The sequence below is a fragment of the Panthera uncia genome, unplaced genomic scaffold, assembly GCF_023721935.1.
Source record: "Panthera uncia isolate 11264 unplaced genomic scaffold, Puncia_PCG_1.0 HiC_scaffold_1677, whole genome shotgun sequence".
NCBI classification, from domain to species: Eukaryota; Metazoa; Chordata; class Mammalia; order Carnivora; family Felidae; genus Panthera; species Panthera uncia.
In genome coordinates, this window is record NW_026058335.1 from 13,383 (window position 1) to 40,296 (window position 26,914).

The window sequence follows — 26,914 nt, forward strand, 5'->3', positions numbered from 1 at the left end:
TAGAGCCAGATGCGGGGCCTGAACCCATCAACCGCGAGATCATGACCTTAGCCGAAGTCAGACGCTTAACCAACTGAGCTTCCCAGGTGCCCTGTTTTTTTATTTTTAAGTGAAAGTAGTAATTTGGACAGTGGTTGTGAAGTTGAAATGTTATATATAGGAAAGTACTTTATAAACTTAGAAATATAGCTAAAGTTTAGATTTTATTATTGTTTAACAATAGTGATTGTTTATCACCATTGTTCATCACTATTTAAATCTGCTTTTGATTTTCAGGTTGTACCATTGACCTGTCATGTATGGCAACAGTCACTATATCAAGACAATAGTGGTATACAGATTTCTGATGCTAATGTAGTCTCTGTGAAAAAAACAGCTCAGTGGGATTCTGGAGATGATCAGGTATGTCTTATGTAACTGGGAAATTATTTTTCTTTTCACAAGCTGCATGAGAAATTCTGATTCAGCTTTGAAGAATGGTAAGGGGTGAATAATATTCCATTTTTCTAATAGATCTTTGATAATCTTAGTTATATAGAATAGCATTTCACTTTCTTTTTTCGTCTCAGGACTCCTTTATATTCTTCAAAAGTATTTTAAGTATCTTTTATTAATATGGACTATCTATATTGATATTTAGCTTACTAGAAATTAAAACATTTAAAAATATTTTTAAAATAACAAACCCATTATATATTAATATAAATAATGTATTTTAAAATGAAAAATAACTATTTTCCAAGGCAAAGAATTAGTTGGGAGAGTGGCATTGTTTTATATTTTTTCATATCTATTTATTGTATATATTGTATGTATGTATATGTAAAATAACGAATTGGCTTTTATGATGGCTGAGCATTCTCAAGATTCACAACCTGGAGACCCAGGAATGCTGATAGTATAGTTGTAGTCTGAATCCAGAAGCCTGAGAACCAGGAGAATTAATGGGGTAAGTTCCAGTTTGAGTCTTGAAGGGCTGAGGACCAGGCCAGCTGATGGTGTAAGTTCTCTGAATCTGAGTTTAAAGGTAGGAGAATACCAATGTACTAGCTCAAAGACCCATCAGGCTGAGAGAGTGAATTCTCTTCTTGTTTAGCCTTTTGTTCTGTTTGGGGCTTTAAATGGATTGGATGAGGCTTGGCCACATTGGAAAGGGCAATCTGCTTTACTTAGTCTGTGGATCAAATGTTAATCTCATCTAGACACACAGACATACAGAATAATGTTTAACCAAATATCTGGGCACCTGGTGGCTCAGCCAAGTTGACACATAAAATTAACTATCACAATTGGATTCTGTTATCTGGTTCTGCATTTAGTCTGTTGGGATACGTTGAAGTATATGAAGAAAATCTGGCCTTACATAGATACATAGAAAAGGGAGGCCCACATAGATTTCCTGAAAGAGCATCTATGACCTCCAGGTATCATTGGACCACACTTTGAGAACCACTGATTTAAAGCATAGTTATAAATTTAGAAGAAATAGAAAAATTGTGAGCAGATAGGGAAAAAGTTCATACATGTTTGTTGGAGGAAAAATGCACCCTTACTCAAAATGGTTAAATATTTAAGGTTGATTATCTAATAAGTTGGGTATCAGATTTCTTCTGGTACCTTCAATTTCCCCTAAATTGCAGTGATTATTTATTTGATGCACAATATGGAAGAAGGAGATTTGCTATCATCAATGGCAAGGGGTTAAAAGAAACCTTAACAGAAAATGCATAGCACTCAGGGCCATTAAATGGAAGGGGGATTGCAGTGGATTAAATTGTGTGCCCCCAAATGTGTTGAAGTCCTAATCCCCAGTACATTAGAATGTGTCCTTATTTGGAAATGGGGTGATTGCAGATATAACTTAGATGAGATCATACTGGAGTAGGGTGGACCCTTAATCCAATATGACTGTTACAAGAGACAAGAACAGTATGCGAAGAGAGAGACGCCCGGGTAGAAGTTGGCCCTGTGAAGACAGAGGCAGAAGTTGGAGATACACTTGCACAAGCCAAGGAATGCCTGGGGTTACCAGAGGGTAGAAGAGGTAAGGAAAGATCCTCCCCTAGAGGCTTTGGATGGAGCATGACCCTGCCAACCCTTGGTTTCAGACTGCCAGCCTCTAGAACTGTGAGAGAATAATGTTGTTTTGAGCCGTCCAGTTTGTGTAACTTTGTTATGGCAGCCCTAGGAAATGAATATAGGGATATACCCCCAAATAGTTTAATATTCTCTGAGGACATGTTTATGGTAGAGCATGGTTTAAAAATATCCTACTTTTTGTTCCTGTCTTATGAAATCTATGCCATGAAAAACATACATACACAACGGATAGGTCCTGTAGCTCTTCATTTCTGCCTTTATGCCTGGATTCCTTAGCATAGCTGGAGCATTATGCCACTTTCTAATTTCCTCTGCTCTTTTCTCCTTTTTATTCTGCTCATTCATCTTTATTGCTCTTGTCTAAGTTAGTTTTCATTATTCATTAAAAACTATAGCTCTTGCTACACTGTTCTCAGTTTCTTTCACTTCAGCTTCCATTACTCATGTAGTGCCTAAAACTCTTGGATCTTTGATCTAACCTGCAGAGATCTTTTCCTACATTCCTCCTCCTAAACCTCTCTTACCCCCATTAGGTTATTCATCTCATGTCACAGTCTAGACCATGTCACCTCCAGCAACTTGAGTACAAATGTCTCATCCTCTCTTCTCCTCCAACTGCTGTTTGATTTAATATTCTGCTCCCTGTTAAATGAAATTTTTAAGAGTTTTCTCTCCATTTCCTGCTATGTTAACCTCATTGATGTATAATTTAATATAGTAAACTTCACTCTTAGGTATACAGTTTGATGAGGTTTCACAAATATATACAGTCATATAACCACTATCACATTTGAGATGTACAAGATAGCCATCACCTCAAAAAAGTTCCCTTGTGCCACATTGTAATCAGTTATCTCCCCCATCCTTAGTCCTTGGCAACCACTGATCTGATTTCTGTCCCTATAGTTTTGCCTTTTCAGAATTACAGTGTATAGACTTTTGAATCTGGCTTCTTTCACTTAGCACATGCTTTTAAGATTTATCCATATTGTTGTATGAATCAGTAGTTCTTTTTAATTTTATATTGCTGAGGAGTATTCCATACAGGTATAGGTTTTTGGGTAGACAAATGGTTTTATTTCTCTTGGGTAGATAACTTAGGATTGGGATTGCTGGCTGGTAAAGTAATTGTATGGTTAATGTTATAAGAAAGTGCTAAACTATTTTCCAAAGTGGTTGTGTCATTTTGCTTTCCCCCACAGTGTGTGAGAGTTCTAGTTGATTTGTGTCCTTGCCAGCTCTTGGTATTAGTATGTGTGTACGTATATATGTATGTGTGTATATATTTTAATTTAAATTCAAGTTAGTTAACATATGGTGTAGTATTGGTTTCAGGAGTAGAAATTAGTGATTCATCACTTATGTACGACACCCAGTGCTCATCCTAACAAGTGCCCTCCTTGATATCCATCATCACCCATGTAGCACATCACCACCCCCCACACCCTGCCACCTTCACTCCAGCAACCCTCAGTTTGTTGTCTGTATTTAATAGTCTCTTATGGCTTGCCTTCCTCTCTGTTTTTTTTTTTTAATGTTTATTTATTTAAAAAAAAATTTTTTTTAACGTTTATTTATTTTTGAGACAGAGAGAGACAGAGCATGAATGGGGGAGGGTCAAAGAGAGAGGGAGACACAGAATCTGAAACAGGCTCCAGGCTCTGAGCAGTCAGCACAGAGCCTGACGCGGGGCTCGAACTCACGGACCGCGAGATCATGACCTGAGCCGAAGTTGGACGCTTAACCGACTGCGCCACCCAGGCGCTCCTAATGTTTATTTATTTTTGAGAGAGAGAGAGAGACTGAGCATGAGCAGGGGAGGGGCAGAGAGAGAGGAGACACAGAATCTGAAGCAGGCTCCAGGCTCTGAGCTGTCAGCACAGAGCCTGATGCGGGGCTCGAACTCACAAACTGTGAGATCATGACCTGAGCCGAAGTCTGATGCTTAACCAACTGAGCCACCCAGGCGCCCCAGCCTTCCTCTCTGTTTTTATCTTATTTTATTTTTCCTTCCCTTCCCCCATGTTCATCTGTTTTGTTAAATTCTACATATGACCGAAGTTATACGATATTAGTCTTTCTCTGACGTATTTCACTCAACATAATACACTGTAGTTCCATCCACGTTGTTGCAAATGGCAAGATTTCATTCTTTTTCATCACCAAGTAGTATTCCATTGTGTGTGTGTGTGTGTGTGTGTGTGTGTGTGTGTGTGTATACCAGACACTCCATATCTTCTTTATCCATGCATCAGATGATGGACGTTTGGGCTTTTTCCATAATTTGGCTATTGTTGATAGCACTGCCATATCAACAAAATTGGGGTGCATATGCCCTTTGAATTAGCGTTTTTATATCCTTTGGATAAATACCTAGTAGTGCAGTTTCTGGGTTATAGAGCAGTTCTATTTTTAATTTTTTGAGGAACTTCCATACTGTTTTCCAGAGTGGCTGCGCCAGTTTTTTTGTTTCAAAAATTTTTTTGCCATTCTAGATGTACTATGGTATCTCATTGTGGTTTTAATGTGCATTTTCCTAATGACTAATGATATTGTGCATCTTTCTGTGTGTTATTTGCCACCCATGTTTCTTCTTTAACATAGGGTCTTTTAAGATCACTTCCCTTTTTTTAATGGCTGATTTGTTCCACTTTTTGAATTTGGGAATTCTTTATAAATTCTAGATGCAAGACCTTTATCAAACATTTTTTGCAAGTATTTTCTCCCACTTTATGGTTTTTTCTCCAAATTCTATGTATTTTTTAAGCGCAGAAGCTTCAATTTTGATGAAGTTGGTGTATTGATTTTGTTTTTTTTTATGGTTTATACTTCTTGTGTTCTGAGAAATACTGGCCTAATCCTATGTCACAAAGATTTTTTCCTGTCTGTTTTCCAGCACAAGATTTCTCAGCCTTGGCCCTTTTGACATTTTGGGCCAGATGGTTCCTTATTGTGCGGGGCTGTCCTGAATGTTGTAAGGTGTTTAGCAGCATCCTTGACCTTTCCCCATTAGACATCAATAATATTTCTCCATGTTATAACCATGAAAAATGTCTCCAAAAATTGCCAAGTGTCCCATGGTAGAGGGGAGAGGGTGGTGTCAAAATTTTACTGAGTTGAGAACCATGGTTTCTGAAGTTTTTTTTGTTTTTTTTTTTTTTTAACGTTTTTTATTTATTTTTGGGACAGAGAGAGACAGAGCATGAACGGGGGAGGGGCAGAGAGAGAGGGAGACACAGAATCGGAAACATGCTCCAGGCTCCGAGCCATCAGCCCAGAGCCTGACGCGGGGCTCGAACTCACGGACCGCGAGATCGTGACCTGGCTGAAGTCGGACGCTTAACCGACTGCGCCACCCAGGCGCCCCTGAAGTTTTATAGTTCTAGCCTTTATATTTATATGTATGATCCATTTTGAGTTGGTTTTTGTATGTGATGTGAAGGATCCAGCTTCATTTTTTTACATATGAAAATCTAATTGTCATTCCACCACTGTTTGCTGTAAATATGGTCTTTTTCTCTAGTGCTTACTTGGCATCTTAATCAAAAATGGATTTGGGGCGCCTGGGTGGCTCAGTCGGTTGGGTGTCCGACTTTGGCTCAGGTCATGATCTCACAGTCCCTGAGTTCGATTCGAGCCCTGTGTCGGGCTCTGTGCTGACAGCTCAGAACCTGGAGCCTGCTTCAGATTCTGTGTCTCCCTCTCTCTCTGCCCCTCCCCTGCTCAAGCTCTGTCTCTGTCTCTCTTAAAAATAAAAATAAACCAAAAAAAAAAAAATTTAAAAACAGATTGACTGTATATGTTGGTCTATTTCTGGACTCTCTATTCCATTGATTTATATGTCTGTTATGTTAATCCCACATTCTTAATTATTGTACTGTCTTGAAATCAGGTGGTGTGAGTTCTCCCCCTTTGTTCCTCTTTTGAAAAATGGTTTTGTTTATGCTAGGTTTTTTAAATTTCTATATAAATTTTAGAATCAGGTTGGTTATTAAAAAAAACCTCGAATTTTGATTAAGATTGCTTTGAGTCTGTACATCAATTTGTAGAGAATTGACATCTTAATAATATTTGAGTTCTCTAATCCACAAACACAGCAGTTCTTTTAGTTTTAGTTAGGTGTTTAATTTTTTTCATCAGTGTTTTGTTGTTTTCGGCATACCCAGCTTAACACATGTTTGTGTTACACTTACTTTTTTTTTAAAACATTGTTTTTATTGAAGGGTAATTTTACTGATGTTTTTAAAAATTTCAATTTCCTCATTGCAAGTGTATAGAAATATAAATGACTTTTTATATTGACCTTTTATCCTGTGACCTTGTTAATCACATTTACTGGTTTTAGTAGTAGGTCTTTTGTGGATTTTTAAAAGTAATTTCAACTATATTTTTTTCCTTTTAAGTATATATGCCTTATGTCACTGGTTATCTACTTATTATTTTACTTAATCTCCTTTGTGTTCTGACCTCAACTCCGTGAAAGCAAGTTTTGCCAACATTTGTATAACTGAATACAGTGAGTACTTTTCTGTCCTCATCTTAGGTACAATAAATAGCATTTGACACTGTTAACCATTGCATAACTTAATTAAAATTATTTCCTTTCTTAGCTTCTACCAGTTTTCTTTCTACTCTTCTGCTATTCTATTTCCTTTGTTGCTTTATCTTCAGACAGAGAGACAGAGCACAAGCGGGGGAGGGGCAGAAAGAAGGGGAAACATGGAATTCAAAGTAGGCTCCAGGCCCTGAGCTGTCAGCACAGAGCCCAATATGGAACTTGAACTGTGAGATCATGACCTGAGCTGTAATCAAGAGTTGGATGCTCAACTGAGTCACCCAGGTGCCCTGAAAAAATATTTTTTTAATTTTTTTTTTTTTTTTTTTTTGAGCTAGAGAGAGAAGCCAGCGGTGGGGGTTGGGGGGGACGCAGAGAGAGAGGGAGACATAGGATCTGAAGCAGGCTCTAAGCTCTGAGTGTCAGCACAGAGCCCAGTGTAGGGCTTGAACCCACGAACTGTGAGATCATGATCTGAGCCGAAGCTGGATGCTTAACTGAGTCACCCAGGCGCCCTAGAAAAAATTTTTTTTGACACAGTGTTTTTAAAATTTCAAAATAGAACACTTTAAAGTGCATATGGAGTGCATATTTGGCCGCAGATTCCATCACTCCCTAATTCCAGGTGGCTTTACTCATTTCTGTTACCTCCCTCGCCCTGTATGCATTTGAGTTTTTGACTTTTGCTTGAAGTGTTGGGATGTTTTGATTCTCATCTAGATCTGGGGGTTTAAATATACCTGTATGCTTAAAAATCCAAAATTTGTATCTCTAATTTTCATTTCCCCCTCAAAATTTGTTTATATTCTGCTTATTTGTTATCCCTACTCATATCTGTCAAAAACATTAGGGATTTGAGGGTCTTTTTATATTGATCAAAAAGGTATAACACAAGCAATCATTGTGTGGTAGAAACATAACAACAGAGTATACAGAAGCTTGTGATGACCACTGGATGTTGTAGGTAAGTGTTGAATCACTAAATTGTACACCTGAAACTAATATTACATTGTATATTAACTAACTGGAATTTAAAAACAAAAAAAAACCCCGAAATATGCAGAAAGGAAGGGAATGTAGAAGAGGGATGTTTTAAAATTTTATTTTATGATGGGAAATTATAAGTACGTTTGGGGAGAGGTATGATTTAGTATAGAGGGAAAATGGATGAAGAAAAGCAGGAGAATAATTATAGGAAGGCAGTCGTCTAAAAGAATGAAGGGGTGCCTGGGAGGCTCAGTCGGTTCTGTGTCCAACTCTTGATTTTGGGTCATTATCAGGATCTCACAGTTTGTGAGCCTGAGCCCTGCATTGGGTTCTGCGCTGACAGCGTAGAGCCTGCTTGGGATTCTCTCTCTCCTCCTCTCTCTCTGCCCCTCTGGCACTTGCACTTTCTCTCTCTCAGAATAAATAAACTTTAAAAAAGAAAAAAAGAATGGAATAAGATGGGAAGGTTGGTGACAGACTTCTTTTAAGTCACAAAATGAAAATGGGGTTGTAGATCTGGTGATAGGAAGATAAGGAAGTTCCATCTCAAGCTGTTCACTTAATTGAAGTCGATGAGGTCATCATTTGAAAATGAGGAAGAAGGAGAGTTCAGTTCTGAGGAGAGGCTCAGCTGACGTTACCTTTAGAATCTGTCTTTAGCAAGTCAGTTCACTGGGAAAATACAGTAGGATTTCCAGGCAACGCTGAGTGCCCTTGAGGTTTAATGTCATCAATTTAAAGGACAAACCATCTGGGTTTGTGCTTTACTCAGCAGTGTGCTGCTGCTTGGATTCAAATAAGGAGAAGGTTCAACTAGAATTGAGCTTTTGCCAGGCAAATAGGATGGTGGGAGAAAAGGGCAGGAAAGTTAAAGATGTTTGCAAGGCAGTGGTTATGAGGATGATATGAAGATGACTGTGAACTCTCAGAGTGGTAAAGAGGAAAATACAGCTAAGAAAGGAATTATAAAAAGTGTAAATGTGGTAGGATAGTTGTTTTAATGAGGTTAAAGAATTACCAAAGTGGAGCTAGAGTAGAGTAAGAGATCTGAGGAGGCCAGAGTGTGGGCAGGAGAACAAACAGATACCTCGCGTATAGGAGTGAGGAATAAACTATGGGACCAGGCTCAAACCAGGCTCAAGGAGGCTGAGAGATAAGTTAGGGACTAGAGATTTTGCTGTAGTGAGAGTCACACAATGACTAGAATTCCCCTGCTTTAAAACCCTTCTTTGGCCCACTATGTTCTATAGAATGGAGTATTCTCAAAAGAAAAAATTTAAAGTTAAACGCCTTTTATTTTTAAGTATTAAAAACATGTTTCCAGCAGTGATTTGGTGCTCTAGGTTGGTCGAATTTATTCAGCATGGAAGGGATTGAGATAGTTTGGAATGCTAAAGGTCTGTTACATAATTCCATAAACCATAGATGAGTAGTGTTAATATTTTGGAATCTTGGGCCTTAGTGTTTTTTTGCTGCATATATTTATATAATTGATAATAGGTAGTGGATAGTTGTGTATCTTTTTTTTTTTAACATACTAAAAGAGCTTTTTATTAATGAATTTTAAATAATGGAAATAACTTCAAAGATGAAAGTGTTGCTTGAGAAAATCATTCTAAATTATAATACATCTTCTTTTTGTAGATTCTAGGTCATTTGGGAGTGAAAACATTTATATTCTCTTTAAAAAACATTTGAATTGGTCAAGAAAGAAGAGTCCAGTAACAGACTATTTACAAAATCATGAAAATCAATAGATTATGTATCCAAGTATGTAGATTGCCATGATATAATGTCATTTTCTCATTTTCAAACAAATAAATAAATAAATAAGTATCAAATGAGTTTATTATTTGACCAAAGATTTTAGATAAAGGGTGAACAACTATAGGAAGAGGAAACATAGTAAAAAGGAAAACAAATAAATTTAGAAAATATAATAAAATTGCTAAATTCAAGATAAAAACAATGGCTACATTTCTGAAAAATCCAGTCAAGAGAAAAAGCCCTAATGAAATAAGCTTAATACAAATGTATTAAAGCTTATAGAGTTGGACTAGTACTACTAAAGAGGTAACTGAGAAAGTTAAAATAATACCAGCTATCAAAAAGGTTTCTAGACCTAATAGGTTCACTGGTGAAATATTTTCTATTTTTAAAGAAAGTTTAATTTCCTTGTATAAAATAAATATAGAACGAAATTATAGAACAAGGTTAGAAAACAAAGCAAGGCATTCTAAAATCCTGATTAAGACTATATATGAGTGAAAATGTTAAAGACCAGACTAGCAAATATGATTAAAAGTCTGATCTACCACTGCCAAGTAACCAATGTTGCAATAGAAAAAAATTTGTTGCAATATGTTATCAGACTTAATTGGAAAAAAAAGATACTATAATATACTTTGATCAAAGTTGAGCTCATTCCTAATCAGATTAATTAAATATGAAAATAAAAGTGTACTTTCATAGCCTGATAGGAAGAATATCTTTATTAACCAATACCAAATTTAAAAGGAAAATGCCGCTAAAATTGTTTGCTATTAGTCTTTAATTCAGCATTGCTACTTAGTATAGTATGGTCTGTGGATTGGTGCCAATCCATGAATTGGTTATTACTGGTCTGTCAAGAGATAAGTACAAGAATATAAAAGAAGTAGGGAAAACTGTTCCCTCTCATATATATTTTGAGAAGCGTTGCTCTCAATCATGCCTCTATTGTAAGAGTAAGCATTTGAAAGAGACACATGTATCATTATTCATGGATGATGTGATGATGTTATATAATGAGAAGAGCCAAGAGTCCTCCAGAAACCAGCATAGCTAATTAAGAATTCAGTAAAGTGGTCACATATAGAGCATCTTGTAGCTTTTTTTCAGTTTTGTGATCAAATGGTAAGATTTCATCATGTAGAACCAAATGTATTTATTGTTTTAATGATGAGCACTGTTAAAGAATAGCAGAAATGCCAGTGATATAACATGTTAAAAGATGGGTAGTAATGGGAAAAAGGTCTAATGTAGTTAATACTGTGAAAAACATACAGAAAGAACAGTTTTAATTTTTCCAAACATTGTGATAAGAATGTCATCATATAGGAGCTATATGCTACATGAGTGGATATTTAAAGCTAAATATTATATCTGTTTTTTAATATTTAGTTTTGAGAGAGAGAGAGAGAGCGCGCGCGCGCGCGCATGAACGGGGGAGGGGCAGATTGAGGGACACAGAGGATCCGAAGCAGCTCTGCAATGACAGCAGCAAGCCCGATGTAGGGCTTGAACTCACAAACTGCAAGATCATGACCTGAGCCGAGGTTGGATGCTCACCTGACTGAGCTACCCAGGGGCCCCTCTTTTATTTTTTTTAATGCATGTTTATTTTTGAGAGAGAGAAAGAGAGACAGTGCAAGCAGGGGAGGGGCAGAGAGAGAGGGAGACACAGAATCCGAAGCAGGTTCTAGGCTCCGAGCTGTCATCACAGAGCCCGACGTGGGGCTCGAACTCACGAACTGCGAGATCATGACCTGAGCTGAAGTCGGACACTTAACCAACTGAGCCACCCAGGTGCCCCAAATCTAAATATTAACGTATATGGTAACTCAGTTAATTACTTAGCATATTTTCCTTCAAAATTATTGTTTTAGAGAACAGAATCTTGGCATTGTCTTCCTCAAGAGATGGATTCTTCCCACACTTTGGATACAACCCACACCAGTTTTAATATCAGAGAGGAAAGGACCAAAGTGACAGGCTTCCCCTCTCTGGAGGAAAGTATATTGACCCAAGCGGAAAATCAAGTAAAGGAACCCAAGAGAGATCTCTTATGTTCACCGCTGCTAGGTAATGCCTCTTTATTTTTAACTAGTAGTAATACCTCAAATTTGTAAAAATACTTTCGGGGGGGGGGCGCCTACAGGTCCTGTATCTAAACCTTTCTTGAGTTGAGGAGCTTTATAGAGCCATCCTCAAGGGTATTAGCTTATTTCTGGTTTTCTACACCGGCCAGCTGGACTAGTTATGTTAAATGTGCACTCTCCCCTCATTTTGTTATGTTCTATTCCTCACAGAAGGCAGAAAGGTGATCATTTCCTCTCTAGTGGGTATACCTCCTCAGCCCAGAATTTGTGGATTTTTCCTTGGGGTAAACTGAGTATTATCCTTTGACAACTTCTCTCAACAATGGAGACTCCATGATCCTTAAAAAAGCAAATGTTTATGTTTACCTCATTAGATACCTAGGAGTACTTAAGGCATATGTTATTCTCAGTTTTCAGACCCCCAAATTAAGATAAAAAGGTTAAATGACTTGTTTGAGGTAGATCTTATTGGTTTCTTCCATTTAATATGGAACTGACTTATTAGCTCTTTACAGAGGTAATTTTTTTTTTAAGTCTGTTTATTTTGAGAGAGTATGTGGGGAAGGAGCAGATAAAGAGGGAGAGAGAGAATCCCACGCAGGCTCTGTGCTGTCAGTGTGAAACCTGACGTGAAGCTTGGTCCCACAACCCTGGGATCATGATGTGAGCCAAAACCAAGAGTTGGATGCTTAACTGATTGAGCCACCTAGGTGCCCTTTACAAAAGGTAAACTTTAAATGCTTTTCAAATCATAAAGGTAGGAGGTAGAATTGTACTATTACTACTTTGGGTCAGAAGAATGTTTAACGAGTATGGTAATTTAAATTTTTTCATGTCTAAATGATATTCAGACAAACATTATTTTCTTCTTCCTGCTTTATTCAGGTTTTTTTTCAAAATTTGAGAAAAATGCATCAATCACATATTTTAAAATTAGCCTTTGACAGGGGAATGAGATTTAACCATGATGTTGTCTTGTCAGAGTTTTGTAGAGGAGCACAAATAGGAGTTAATTCAGCAAGTTCTTTTCAAACATAAGCCAAGGCTATCCAGATCAAAATATTGGCGCCGGTGTATTTTATGATGTGGATCATCAAAGTCAGTTTTAGTTTCACATTTTAAGAAAGATGTTGACAGCATTAGAATTCCTTTGTGAGAAGAGATGAGTATGACTGTGGATGAAAGAAGACTTTGCTATGATCAGGTGTTTGAAGCACTGTCAAGCTAAAGAGGAAGGGACTTACCGTTCATTCATTCATTCGTTGAACAAATATCTAAGTGCCTATGGTGTGTTTGATGCTAGGGATATATAGATGAAAGCTACTTCTACTTATGGAAGACAGTTTAGTAAACAGAAAAATAAGAGTACCATGGGATGAGTATTAGAATGGTCTAGAGCACGGGTCTGATTTTGTACCTTCCGTGAGCTAAGAATAGTTTTTGTATTTTTATTTTATTTATTTATTTATTTATTTATTTAATTTAATTTTTTATTTTTAAAAATTTATGTCCAAATTAGTTAGCATATAGTGAAACCATGATTTCAGGAGTAGATTCCTTAATGCCCCTTACCCATTTAATAGTTTTTGTGTTTTTAAAAGTTTGTAAAAACAAACAAAAAGAAGTATGTGTGATAGAGACCACATGTGACCACGAAAGTCTAAAATATTTATTAGTTGGCCTTTTATTAAAAACATTTGCTAATTCCTAGTCAAGAGGTTAAAATGAGAATACATAACTTATAGGGAAGCTGTTTTCAATTTGATATAAGAAAGAACTTTTTAATAGTGCCATTTAATAATGGAAAGACTATATAACAATAAAGTGAGCTTTATGTCACTGTAAAATGTCAAGCAGAATTCTCCAATAGAATTTCAGCATTGGGTAGGAGACTTTATGATGTGGCTTCTAAAATGTTTTGTAACTCTAGCTTGTGATTTATTGTAGAAAGTAGAACATCTTTAATTGTAGCAGATCTGTGGATCTGATAGCTAGAGGAAATTTCATCATTGCTGTTTTGTTACAACGGTCATGAATACAGTCATTGAGGGGTGTATTGGTCTCACCAGTGGCAAATGTCATGATGACTGGTGCCAGAACAGTTAGATGTCTTAAAAAAGAGTGATCCGGGATGCCTGGGTGGCGCAGTCGGTTAAGCAACTGACTTCAGCTCAGGTCATGATCTCACGGTTTGTGGGTTTGAGCATCACGTCGGGCTCTGGGCTGACAGCTCAGAGCCTGGAGCCTGCTTTGGATTCTGTATCTCCCTCTCTCTCTGCCCCTCCCCCACTTGTGCTTGGTCTCTGTCTCTCTCTCAAAAATAAATAAAATGTAAAAGAAAAAAAAAAAAAGAGTGATCCAAGCCATCAGTAGTTGTCTAAATGTGAGGAAATGTGGGGTCTTTGTTAAAAACCTTCAGGATTCTTAGAGGGGTAAAGGACTTCTGTTACAACGGTTTAAGAACGAGCCTCTAAACCAGGGTCAAAGAGGAATTATACCAGTAGTTCTTGGTAGTAAAGGTTATTGTTATCATTCTGCTTCTCAGTTAAAAAAACTTTATTTATTTTGAGAGAGAGAGACCGGGAAAGAATCCTGAGCAGGCTCCATGCTGTTAGCGCAGAGCCTGATGAACTCATGAACTGTGAGATCATGACCTGAGCTGAAATCAAGAGTCGGGTGCTTAACTGGCAAAGCCACCCAAGTGCCTCTGCTTCTTATTTTTAATAAATTCATTCAGTAAATAAATAATTCTATTTTGAGTGCCTACTAAGTATAGCAAATACTTTGCTAGGCACTGAGGATATAGCTGTGAATAAAGTGGATGTGGAGTTGACAACGTAGGTGGGAAGCAGGCAGGCCAAAGATGAAAACAAGAGTATGACAGTTGTGATAGGGAAGGTGTACAATGTGGTATTATAGGTATTTTGAAGTCAAGAAAGTATACTGTAGCAACAGTATTATATTCATGGTGAAAGAACAGTTGAGTTTTAACAAAATATCATGTATCCAGTTAAATTAATATTAGATACAGTGCATTAGATAAATGTTGGTTTTATAGTTTTATTTCTTTTTTTTTTTAATTTAATTTTATTTATTTTTTTAACGTTTATTTATTTTTGAGACAGAGAGAGACAGAGCATGAACGGGGGAGGGGCAGAGAGAGAGGGAGACACAGAATTGGAACCAGGCTCCAGGCTCTGAGCCATCAGCCCAGAGCCCGACGCGGGGCTCGAACTCATGGACTGTGAGATCGTGACCTGAGCTGATGTCGGACGCTCAACTGACTGAGCCACCCAGGCGCCCCTATAGTTTTATTTCTACTAAAACTTTATTCTTGTTTTATAGTTATATAAATGCTATAAAAAATAAGGAGTTTATACCTATTTTGTACATATTTAAGCACATTTAATAACAATTGTTTAAGTTGACCTTCAGAAATCCACAAGAATTATTTTTCCTTTTTTTAAAAAAAATTGTTTTTAAGTTGGAGAGAGAGAGGGAGAGAGAGATAGCAAGCAGGGGAGGTGCAGAGAGAGAGAGGGAGAGAGAGAAAGAATCCAAAGCAGGCTCCGCTCTGTCAGCACAGAGCCTGATGCGGGCTTGAACTCATGAACTGGGAGGTCATGACCTGAGCGGAAACCAAGAGCCGGACGCTTAACTGACTGAGCCACCCAGGCACCCCAAGAATTATTTTTCTTTTGAATCAACAGTTCTCAAACTTTTTGGTCATAAGACTCCTTTACATACTTTAAAATTATTGAGGACTTCAAAGAGCTTTTGTTTATGTAGGTTATTGGTATTTTCCCATATTAGAAATTAAAACTGAGAAATTTCTGAAATATTTATTAACTCATTATAAAATAACAGCTCCATTGCCACATATGTGTTAAATTACATATTTTTTTAGAAAAATAACTTTTCTGGGGTGCTTGGGTGGCTCAGTCGGTTAAGCGTCTGACTTCGGCTCAGGTCATGATCTCACGGTCTGTGAGTTCGAGCCCCCCGCGTCGGGCTCTGTGCTGACAGCTCAGAGTCTGGAGCCTGCTTCCGATTCTGTGTCTCCCTCTCTCTCTGACCCTCCCCCGTTCATGCTCTGTCTCTCTCTGTCTCAAAAACAAATAAACATTAAAAAAAAAAAATTAAAAAAAAAAAAAGAAAAATAACTTTTCTAAAACAGAAATATTTAGAAGAGTAACATTGTTTTACTTAAAACCCCTGTAATATTTGACCTCATGGAAGTCAGGTAGATTCTGATACCTGCTTCTGCATTCAATATATTGCTATATCATAGATAATGTAGCTTCTGGAAAATTCTACAGTACCCTTGTGAGAGAATGAGAGTGAATAAGGCGAATGACATCTAAATATTATATTGAATATAATTTTGACTCTAGGCACCTCCTAAGAATATTTTTGAGATGCCCAGGAACCTGTGGACTACACTTTGTTATAAGATGGAAAGAAACACTTGTAATGGATAAGGGTACTTGCTAAGAAATTAGAGTGTTTAGGGCTAGTTTGGGCTAGAGCATCCAGTGAGGGAGGAGGGAGCCACAAGTTCTTTGCTAAGTGGGAAGACCAAAGAGTAGGTTGTAGGAAAAACAAATAGAAGTCATGTTTTGGAGACCTGTATTACAGGTATTTCATCAGTTTGTAAGATGTGAGTTTGAAGTAGCTAGCAGCTTGGTTCTTGAAAGATCTCTGAAGCGTGTGCAACTCCTTGGGCAAGTGGGTCAGGACCCCGTCATGAGACAGGTGGAAGGGAAAAACTCGGTCACGATATTTTCTCTAGCAATGAATGAGATGTGGCGGTCAGGGGAGAGTGAAATATACCAAATGGGTGATGTCAGTCAAAAGATGACATGGCACAGAATATCAGTATTCTGACCAGGCCTCAGAGATGTGGCGTATCGGTATGTGAAAAAGGGGTCCTGCATCTATGTGGAAGGGAAAGTCTCATTTCCAAATCAAGTGTAGTCTTACAGTTCCTAAGGACAAGAATTAAAATATTCTTTATAGATATAAAAAAAAGAAATTAGAGTGTTTAGGTTCAGTTCTCACTCTGACACTTAAGTTATTTGTGGACAAATTAATATTTCTTAAATTTTGTAATCATGTTTCCTCATCTGCGTGATGGGTATAATAATACCTATCCTTCAAGGTTTTTTTTAAATGTACTTTAAGTGCTGGGACCTTTTCAGGCTATGAATAAATGGTAGTTGCTGCTGCTGCTATGTTACCATTCTGATGCTTATAGAAACTTCCAGATGGTGGCATATTTAGGTTCTTTATTACATGGGTAAGCTAAGAAATTAACTTTCAGCATTCACAACATTTTTATACTTCAAACTTTGCAGTCATACAAGACAACTTTGCTTCTCCTGATTTGCCTTTGCTGACATGTTTGACACAAGATCAAGAGCTTGGGTCTGATTCCTTATTTCAACAAAGTGAACTAGATTTTGCACCTCTGAGGTAGGATGGTTTATTTTTTTATTTGCATGTAACCTTTTTACTCTTTCTTTTCTTATTTTAAGTTGTTGCTAATATAAATGACTTCAGGCTAAGGTGAGACTTTGGAGTGGGGTTAGATATTCTGAGCACACACTCTGAAGGTAACAAGGCCTTAGGTTAAGACATGATGCATGTTAATTTGGTATAGTAACATATGTGTAAAAATGAGCCAGGCAACTGCAGCTTATTTAAAAATAATTTTTAATGTATTCTAGTATTTCAGGCATAGTTTATTTTTAAATTTTTATTGAGGTATAGTTGACATATAATGTTACATTAGCTTCAGGTGCACAACATAGTGATTTGACAGTTCTATTCATTATGCAGTGCTCACCATGATAAGTGTTGTACGTCTGAAACTAATGTAATACTGTGTGTCAACTATAGTCAAACAAAAAAGTTAAAAAAAAAACTATAGATGTTTACAGAGTAAAAACCTTTGCCCTTCAGCTGTGTAGTATCTTAAAATTACTTCTATGAAAAGTGTTCTGTATATAATACTAACCAGTAATTAGGTTACTGTTGTGTTTTAGGAGTAGATCACATCTTAAGGGGTGTTTAAGAACACAGTACATGACTAGTAAAAGGATCAGTGAAAGTTAAATGAGTATTAAATTAAGGTAGGTGATAATAAACATTTAAAAAGTTATTTTTAATCTTTATTTTTGAGAGAGAGAGAGAGAGACAGAGTGCGAGCGGGAGAGGGGCAGAGAGAGAGAGGGGACACAGAAACTGAAGCAACCTCCAGGCTCTGAGCTGTCAGCACAGAGCCCGCCGCAGGGCTCGAACTCAGGAACCATGAGATCAGGACCTGAGCTGAAGTTGGTCGCTCAACTGACTGAACCACCTAGGTGCCCCGATAAATTAAACGTTTTAAATAGTAAAGTTTGAATTTTTTATTTAATCTTTTTTTGGCAGCATGAAAATATTCCTAGTTTTTGGTAATAATTGTTTTAGGAGAAGGCTGAGAAAATATCAGGGTCATAAGGATGGGAGTTCATCTTCTGTTTATAAGAAATTTGCCTTGTTCAGTCATTAGCCACTTTAAGGGAATTTAAAATTAGAACTTTGTTTTTCAACACACTTTTCAAATAATCTTGATTTCAGTGTCATACCAGTTTTGTATTTTTCATGTTAGTATTTAAAAAAATGTTTTTAATGTGTTACTTATTTATTTTTAACTGTATATTTTCAGGGGAATTCCTGGTAAGTCTGAAGATACTGAATGGTTTTCTCGACCGTCGGAAGTTAGTGAAGCTGTATTCCAGGCAGCCTCAGAAGTAGCTTCAGACTTAGTTAACAGTTGCATTAGTGTATCTCAGCACTCACTTCTAGGTAGTGCAGCTGTTGGGTCTCAGCGCTCCTTTTTACCTCCTGAACAAGGGACTAAAGAAGACACTGTTTCGTCTGATACAGATGATGAACTGCAAACCTCCGAAGACTTCGATAGTTGTGATGCGCTGTGTTCATATGTGGCATGGAAGACACAAGAAGTTCAGGAGCCAGAAACCAGTTTAGCTGATGAAGGTCAAGTTTCAGTTTCAGCTTCATCTGATACAAGCGATGAATACATGACTTCTAAAGAAAGTGACAGTTTTGATGATTCTTATTCATATGTGCAGTATCGGAAACAGAAAGCTTTACAGCAGTCAGAAAAATATTTAACCAGTAAGGATCATGATTCTTACTCAGATTCATCTGACACAATTGATAAAAATAAAATTCCTGAGGGAAGTGACAATTTTAGTGCCCACTTTTCATGTATGCCATGGAACAAACAGGAAACTTCACACCATCCAGAAACATATGTGATCAGTAAGGACCGTGTTTCTTTTCCACATGAAGTTGCTCCTTGTTTTAATAACAAAATGTCACATTCTGTCTTGTGTTGTCTGTTGGAAAGAAGAGGAGAGGGCATTCCCTTGACAGCTAGTAGTCATTTTTTGGACAGTGTTTATTTAAAGGCTCCAGCTGAGAATGAGGTGAAAGACATGATGGATTCTTTGGAGGGGTGTGAAAGACATGAAGAAGGTCAGGGGAAAGAATTATCTCAAGGTTTTGAACTAAAGGAGAGTAGAAGTACCTTAGTATTTTCAGAGGTGTATCCCAGATCTTCAGAAATACAGTCTGTTGAGAGTGTTGTAGTTCCTGATAATTCTATACAAGTTTCAGAAATACATATACACTGTAGGGGACCAGATACCTCTAAGATGGAGGTGTCTGGTGGTCCTCTTCAGACTCTTAAATCCAACTTGGATGAGACATCAGAACAACTTTATTTTCAAGGGGAAAGAGACCGAAAGGCAACTTCTGCTTTTAGTGGAAAAAATGTTGATGCTTCTGAAAATGTAGCCTTTGAGGCAGTTATTGCCTCTATTGAGCCTTCCAAGAAAGAGAGTCCAGTAAATGAAATCCAAACTGACATCAATAAGTCTTTAATAAATAATAGCCAAGAAAGTGAATCAAAAAATCCATATCTTTCCCTATTAAATTATAATGATGAAAGCTCTTTCTCTGATAAGCTTAGTCATCCATGTTATGAGTCCACTCCTAGGGTGTTTGAATTAGCAGTTTCAAAACCATTGTTGCTTAAAAAAGATAATGGTGATAGTTCCCTCTATTGGCATCCTAATTTAAAGTCACTCCCCAGTGCTCCTCAGGAAATGTTTATTAAGCCACTTTCTCTTATTCCAGAGTGGAAGTCATCTGCTTCTTTGTGTGAAAAATCTCACAGCCAGGCTGTTGGTTTTGGCACAGCACAGTCAGCTTTATTTCAGTGTGATAGAGGCAATGAACCATTTCTTCCCACTGGGAAGATAGAGTCTGTTCCTGTTCTTGACCTTACAGGGAAGGTAGGATCTTCAAACATTTTTTATCCGTTGAAAGTATGGACTTCAGATTCGTTGGTTTTACAAGATTTAAAGCAGCAAACCTTGGAAGAAGTTGCAGATTCCTCAAACTATATTTTGGGTAAGAATATAAACTCTAGTAACATCATTGAAAGTCCATCTGCAGGATGGACTGTAGGAAGCAGCTTTTCAGCAAACTTGGTGACATGTGATGCAAAGTCACAAGGTACTTTACCAGTGACCAGTAACGCATCATCAGTTGCAGTTGGCCAAGAGACGTTGCTGAAAGCTGATGTAGGCCAAGATAAAATTCCTCGGCCTATGGGAGCCAAGTCCAGTTTCATTATACATACAATTATGCAAAATGACTCCTGTTTTATAGAGGGGCTGCAGGTGAAGGCTGAATCTGACGTCTGTACTCTGGATGATGATACTGAATCCTGTAGCCTAGATGAAAATGCTGTTGTACGCAGTACAAGAGTTGCTGATCTACAAAGAGAGGTAAGACACAATAAAATGATGGTTGGGGGAAATGTAGTCTTTTCTAGTATCATTTCAGGAAACGGTATTGTTACTTGTTTTTATTTTACTTCCTCTGTTGCCCAGGTATGTGACCAAGGTGACCTGACTGGAGAGTACGTTGAGCTAGCAGGTTTAAAAAATGTGCTTGATGATCTAGAGGTTTGTGACAGATTTCTGCACTGGCAATCTGCCTTACAACTGTCATCTAAGAAAGAGAGTGATTTTCAGGAGCTTGTAAGTTTTTCTGTTTGACTTTTCTTGTGGGGTAGGGAAGGAATATTTTAGTTGAAAAATGGGGATAAAAGTAAAGGGCCCATTTATATCTTCTGATACCAACATGTGGCTTACAATCTGGTCTTCATCTGACATACAAGAATATGCTCCGTTAATTTGTTACAGGTTGGCATAAAAGAACTACTTGTGTTTTGTCGACCATATTAGTGAGTTCTGTGGTGTCTTAGGAAAGGCCATCCTTTGGAGCTCCCAGGCCTTTCATCTTGAGACATGGTGGTTCATACCAGCAAGAACCTTTGGGACAGTGTTAAGATTAGACTCACTCATAGAGATAGTCGATTGTACATTTTTTTCGTTCTTGCCTTCAGTGTATAAGCCTTGGGATAAACCCTGGAAGATTTAAACATTTCTGTTTAGAACCTCCTGAAAGATTTGACTTAGGAGGTGTTTTGAAAATTTTAAGAACCAGTGTTTCCTCAGGAAGGATACTGAGGTGTTTAATGTCCACACTAGCTAGTGTCCCCAAAGGGAACTAATGCGTTCCTTTCCAGATGAGTGACATACCTGTGCATACACACATTCCTTCCCTCTCTCTCTCTATATCATTATTATTGTTACGTGTGTTTATTAGAAAATAACTTTGAGGTGTTAAGAAAGTTCTGTGTCAATCTTTCTTTTATACAGGGCTTCATTTCCTGGATCCTTGGATCCCTTGACTTTAATGTTCCATTGGTCCCATTGCCCATCCTCTTTTATCTGATACTGTCAGCTTCCTTATAATCTATCCTTATATCTTGTTAGTCATTAAATATAGTTATACAGGAGATGTTGTATACTTAATGTTACTCTCCTTTTCCTATTTTTCCACGTATAAAATTAGTATGTCATTAGAAAGTTGCTAGTTTGGGGTGCAATCATTTTTAGACATTTAGGTTCAGGCATTTGATTAGAGAAAATGAGAAAGTTATTGAGATAAACTTTTCCTTTTATTTATAATTATTGAATTTATTTAAAATTGAAATATAGAGAACCATGAGGCTAATTTTATTTTCTTTAACATTCTAAAGTAGGCATTGTTTAATTTTCAGTCTAACAGTAGTGGGATTGAAAATGATAGCTAACACTGTGTGCTCAAATACTATGCTAAGAGATTTACCTATACCTCAATTTACTTAGTCCTTTGGTCAGTCCTTTCAGGTAGGATTGTTAATATCATCCCTATTTTACAATTGATACTTAGAGGAGCTTGCTCATGATTATTTAGCAAGTAGAGGAGCTAGTATTTGAAACTAACAGTATCTATGTATTTAACTACTATACCATAAACTGCCTTCCTGTTTATTCTTTAGTGAAACCAAAGCCAAGATTTTTCATTGTTTTGGCAAGAGTAAAGGTTTTGCTAGGTGATTGGTCTAAGTCAGTTTCAGTAAGAATAAGAAATAAGTATGATCAATTTTAAACTTAGAGTTTCTAATTTTTTTGATAGACTACTTATGTAACTTAAATCAACTTTTATCTATCTATCTATTTATAGAGAGAGAGCACACATGAGTGGGGGAGGGGCAGAGAGAGAGAGGGTGAGAGAGAATCCCAAGCAGGCTCTGTGCTGTCAGCATAGAGCCTGACGTGGGGCTGAATCCCATGAACCAGGAGATCTTGACCTGAGCCGAAATCAAGAGTTGGATGCTTAACTGACCCAGCCACCCAGGTGCCCCAACTTTTTATCCACATAATATATATTTAAAGAAATGTAGATATGTGTTCAGTTAATAGTGATGTGCTAAGATTAACTCTGACCATTATTCCAAATTTTATTTGCCCTCCAGCTGTAGCCTTAAGTATAGTTTTTCAGTTTAGGGAGGATGTTCCCTGTATTGTCTTTCACTCTTAGCTCCATTCTATGATCTGGGAGTTGCATGATGCCAATATTAGGGAAACAAGGAGCTCGATATGGTAGTAATCTTCCTGCATGGCTCAGCTTGCTTTCAGAGGGTTTGCCTGCTCCTTGGTTTCTTTCTTATTCTCATCTGTGTCTCAGAAGAGTCATTCATACTTGTTTGCCTTACTTTGATACTTAACCATCATTTCTCTAAAGGATTATTTGGGCATCTACTTATGTATGATGTACCTTGGGGCCATGAAAGGAGTGGAGATTTGGAGTCAAAACTTTGTTCAGTTATCTGTTAGCTTTGTGCCTTGGGCAGATGACTTTGGAGGATCATTCTACTTATCTACAGAAAGAAATAGAAATAGTAATAACCTCATGCATTGTTACGTTGGATGGGGTAACATATATAGTAGCACTGCTTGGCTGTTTGTTCCCTTCACTGTACTGAAACTAGACTATTAGACTCTCACCAGTGGCTTCCTCCTATCCATCATTATTTTATTCTGTCTTTCTCGTTCCTAGTAGCAGCATATTACATTCTTTTAGCTTCTGTGAAAAAATACTGTTTTAGTATTCCTTATTTTGGCCATGTAACTAAATATTATTTAAGGTTTACTCTTTAGATTTATTTTTGTTTTGTTGGTTTCCCCTCTTCCACCAAGGACCTGATTTCCTCTCAAGGTTTAAATGCTGTCCTCTGTGTGATGGTTATCACCTCTATTTTTAGACCCTAATATTTTTCCTGAGGTAGATCCATATGCGATCTTGCATGAAATTTTCTTGTGAACATTCTCATCACTTCAAACATAACTTGCCTATATCAAAGAACTCAAACTTTTTTCTGAAATCAGATTGACTTGTAGATTTTCTTCGTTCTTCTAGAGGAGTTAGCATTTCTTGGTTTCTTCATCATCTTCGATTCTTTCTTCATTATTGATTAAAAACTGGGAGATAAACCAATATAGATTTTTTTCTTTCTGATTCCTCCCATTTTCAATTAGTAATGGAGATCTCCTAATGTCTTAAATAAATATTTCTCATCTTTCTCATTCTACATTTTATTTTGTATTACCTAGTCTAATATCTGTATGATTTGAAGCTTTGATATAATGAATTTTTTAAAAATTTATTTACTTAAGTTTAATTCCAGTATAGTTAACATACAGTGTTATATTAGTTTCAGGTATATAATATTCTGTACATTAGCAATTCTATACATTACTCAGTGGTCATTGTGATAAGTGTACTGTTAATCCCCTTCACCTATTTTACCCATCCCCCCAACCCCCTCCCCTCTGGTATACATCAGTTTGTTCCCTTTAGTTAAGAGTTTGTTTCTTGGTTTGTCTCTTTTTTTCTTTGTTTATTTGTTTTGTTTCGTAAATTCCACGTGAGTGAAACCATATGATATTGGTCTTTCTCTGACTTATTTCACTTAGCGTTATACCTTTTAGAGCTATCCATGTTGTTGCAAATGGCCAGATTTCATTTTTTTTTATGACTGAGCAATATTAATGAAATTTTAGTGTAGTCAAGAGTGGAATAGAAATTTTTTCTTCCTATATTTGGAAGCTCTATATTTGGAATAGAAAAACTGCTGTTCAGTACATATATGTGCCTGGGGACACACACACACACACACATGCACACACACAGTCTCTATCATATATGTGATATGTATGTTAATAAGGTGTACTTCAAAAAGTCTCCTTTAAGAGTGGGATAATTGAAAACTAAGAACTTTGTGCTATGTTTAGAGCAGAGTTTCTCTTACTATTGTCTTTTTTCTTTTTTTTTTAACTATATTCTTTGTTGTGGGGGGCTTTTCTGTATATTTTAGTATGCTGAGCAATATCCCTGGCTTCTCACTAGATGCCAGTAGCACCCCCCCCCCCCCCCCCCAACGCCCAAAGTTATGACAGTGAAAAATGTCTCCAGGCCTTGCCAGATGTTCCTTGGTTGGGGAGAGGTGGGTGGGGGCAAAATCTCCCACAGCTGAGAACCACTGGTCTAGAGAAATGTAGACCAGGGCAGAAGAAGTAGAATATTTTTACACCCTGCCAACTTCCTAAGACTGTGTTCATCATTATATATTGAAAAAACCTTGATAAAAGAGGATAGAACAAAATTTATGCTTATGTACATCTTTAGACTCTCCTGAGAGGGCGTCCAAAAGAGGGAATAATATTTTTAGGAAAATAAAACTAAAAGTGGTATATTATTTTTATATGAGAGTGAATTTGATGGAAAATTGTGTACGTTTATATACTGACATCACCAATGATGGTTTCTAATTTCTAGTAAGGACTTGCTGGGATCTGATGAAACTTGGAGAACTTTTTCAGCATTTAACCTTTACTTCATTGTCAGTTTTGTTCACTGCTGCTGCTTCTACTTTATTCTTGCTTCATTATTACTTTTGTTTAAAGAAATTTGAGGACATATGTTTTTTGGTATTTGATTGTAGACATAGTTCTTTGATGCTTTAATTTTTTCTAAACATTTGTGGGTTTCTGGAAAATATTCCTGTTTTCCTTCCTTTTCTCTTTCCTTTCACAATATATGTTTCCTTTAAAAAAAAAAATCTTTGAGCTTGTCAAGAGGAATATACCAAAGTTCAAATTCTTCAGTGATCATATTATGATATGGAACAAACTTCGAGGCTTCCTATCTGTAATAATATTCTATGCAGACAGACTTCCAGACCCTCAGAATAATTTGTAGAGCCTTCATAGAATTGACCAAACAGGATATGACTTGTATATGAATTTGGGAGGGTGGAGAATATGAACTTAAGGAACTGGCATAACTGTTTAGTATTCATTTTCATGAAAATTAGGTTTGTTTTTTTATCGGATGAAGTCTAAAATTAATGTTATTTTCTTAAAATTTTACCTCTTTTTATAGGTAGATCATTCCAATACGGACATTAATCAGTCTTTTTCATCTGTATTGCCTCCATTTGTTCCTCATGAGCTAACCAGAGAGTTGGAGTATCACTATTCAGATCTCAGAATGTTGAGGGTATCTCCCGACACTGTGCAAAAGACTCTCAAACATTTAGCAGGTATGTAGAAGAGGAGATATTGGGTGTTCTTATGGCTAGCTTGTTAAAAATATCATGCTATGGCTAATTTTTTAATTTTGAGCTCCTGCAATAATGTTAACTTTGAAATAAGTGTATTTAAATCCCCAGATCTTTTATTGGATGAACCATTTGATTTTTCATTGCATTCTTTATGACAGTGTTTAGAACTGAATTACATGGAGGAGTCTGATATTAGAGTCAGTTTATTTCTGTATTCCTTTTTGTGACTTGAAGGGAAAAAAGAAACTAATTGAGCACAAGAGAAGAGTGGATCCAAATAAGTTTGTAGAGAGGAAACTGAGAAATCACTTTTGAGGTAGAAAGCAAGATTATCTGCTGAGGGAAGCAGGAAGTGGTAAAGAAGGGTTGGAGGTTTGAGGTGAGTGGCTTGGTGCAGGTTCAGAATTTACGTTAAAGTGAATAGGGGTTGGAGCTGACCAAGGGCAAGCAGAAGAATTGGCAGATAGTTCTGAGAAGTCAGCTGAGGTGGGAGATGATTTTGTAAAGTTGTCAGCCTTAATAGAATCTCTGATCTTTGTCTGCTAAAGGACTACAGAAGGTGAGTTATAGGATTGATCTCTGGTTGAGGGATTTATTGATTGGGTGGATGTGATAGATGGAAAGCAGTGGAAGGGAATCAGTAAGAGTTGATCACCTTGGTTTCAGCCTGCTTGGAGAGAGAGAGAAGAAAAACCACAAGAGTTATTGGAGAAAGTAGAAGGTACAGTGATTTATTTATGAAGTTGAATAGATGAGGTGGATATATTTATGGAAAGAGCTAGAATAATAGGTAATTTTGGTCAGATTGAGGTGGTACATTTATTTATTTATTTATTTATTTATTTTTATTTATCTATTTATTTACTTTTTAATTTACATCCAAGTTAGCATATAGTCCAACAATGATTTCAGGAGTAGATTCCTTAATGCCCTTTACCCATTTAGCCCACCCCCCTCCCACAACCCATCCAGTAATCCTCTGTTTGTTCTCCATGTTTAAGAGTCTCTTATGTTTTGTCACCCCCTGCCTGTTATTATGTTATTTTTGCTTCCCTTCCCTTATGTTCATCTGTTTTGTCTCTTAAAGTCCTCATATGAGTGAAGTCATATGATATTTGTCTTTCTCTAATTTCGCTCAGCATAATACCCTCTAGTTCCATCCATGTAGTTGCAAATGGCAAGATTTCATTCTTTTTGATTGCCAAGTAATACTCCATTGTGTGTGTGTGTGTGTGTGTGTGTGTGTGTGTGTGTGTGCGTGTGTACATATACCACATTTTCTTTATCCATTCATCCATCGATGGACATTTGGGCTCT

The 26,914-nt window shown here is 37.0% G+C and overlaps 1 protein-coding gene across 3 annotated transcripts; it reads left to right on the forward strand.

The window, feature by feature from the left end:
* Window positions 1–26,908, forward strand: LOC125917312 (uncharacterized). 3 transcript variants are annotated; one of them, XM_049623549.1, is made up of 7 exons: window positions 3–402; window positions 11,290–11,485; window positions 16,860–16,977; window positions 18,212–19,986; window positions 20,248–20,366; window positions 20,472–20,621; window positions 25,417–26,908. In XM_049623549.1, exons 2-7 carry the CDS (start codon window positions 11,323–11,325, stop codon window positions 25,582–25,584), a joined length of 2,493 nt encoding a protein of 830 aa, XP_049479506.1. In that variant the 5' UTR covers window positions 3–402; window positions 11,290–11,322; the 3' UTR covers window positions 25,585–26,908. The 3 variants fall into 3 exon arrangements, with proteins under 3 accessions (XP_049479504.1, XP_049479505.1, XP_049479506.1); XM_049623547.1 differs by having other exon boundaries at window positions 1–402; window positions 18,212–20,366; XM_049623548.1 differs by lacking the exon at window positions 20,472–20,621 and having other exon boundaries at window positions 1–402; window positions 18,212–20,366.
* Window positions 26,909–26,914: the final 6 nt, after the last annotated feature.

What these genes read in the sequence shown, in the direction of transcription:
- LOC125917312 (XM_049623547.1), top strand. Translation starts at nt 11,323, where the DNA reads ATGGATTCTTCCCACACTTTGGATACAACCCACACCAGTTTTAATATC. An exon ending in CTTATGTTCACCGCTGCTAG is followed by an intron (nt 11,486 to 16,859) that starts GTAATGCCTCTT and finishes CAAACTTTGCAG; the next exon opens with TCATACAAGACAACTTTGCT. An exon ending in TTGCTGATCTACAAAGAGAG is followed by an intron (nt 20,367 to 20,471) that starts GTAAGACACAAT and finishes TCTGTTGCCCAG; the next exon opens with GTATGTGACCAAGGTGACCT.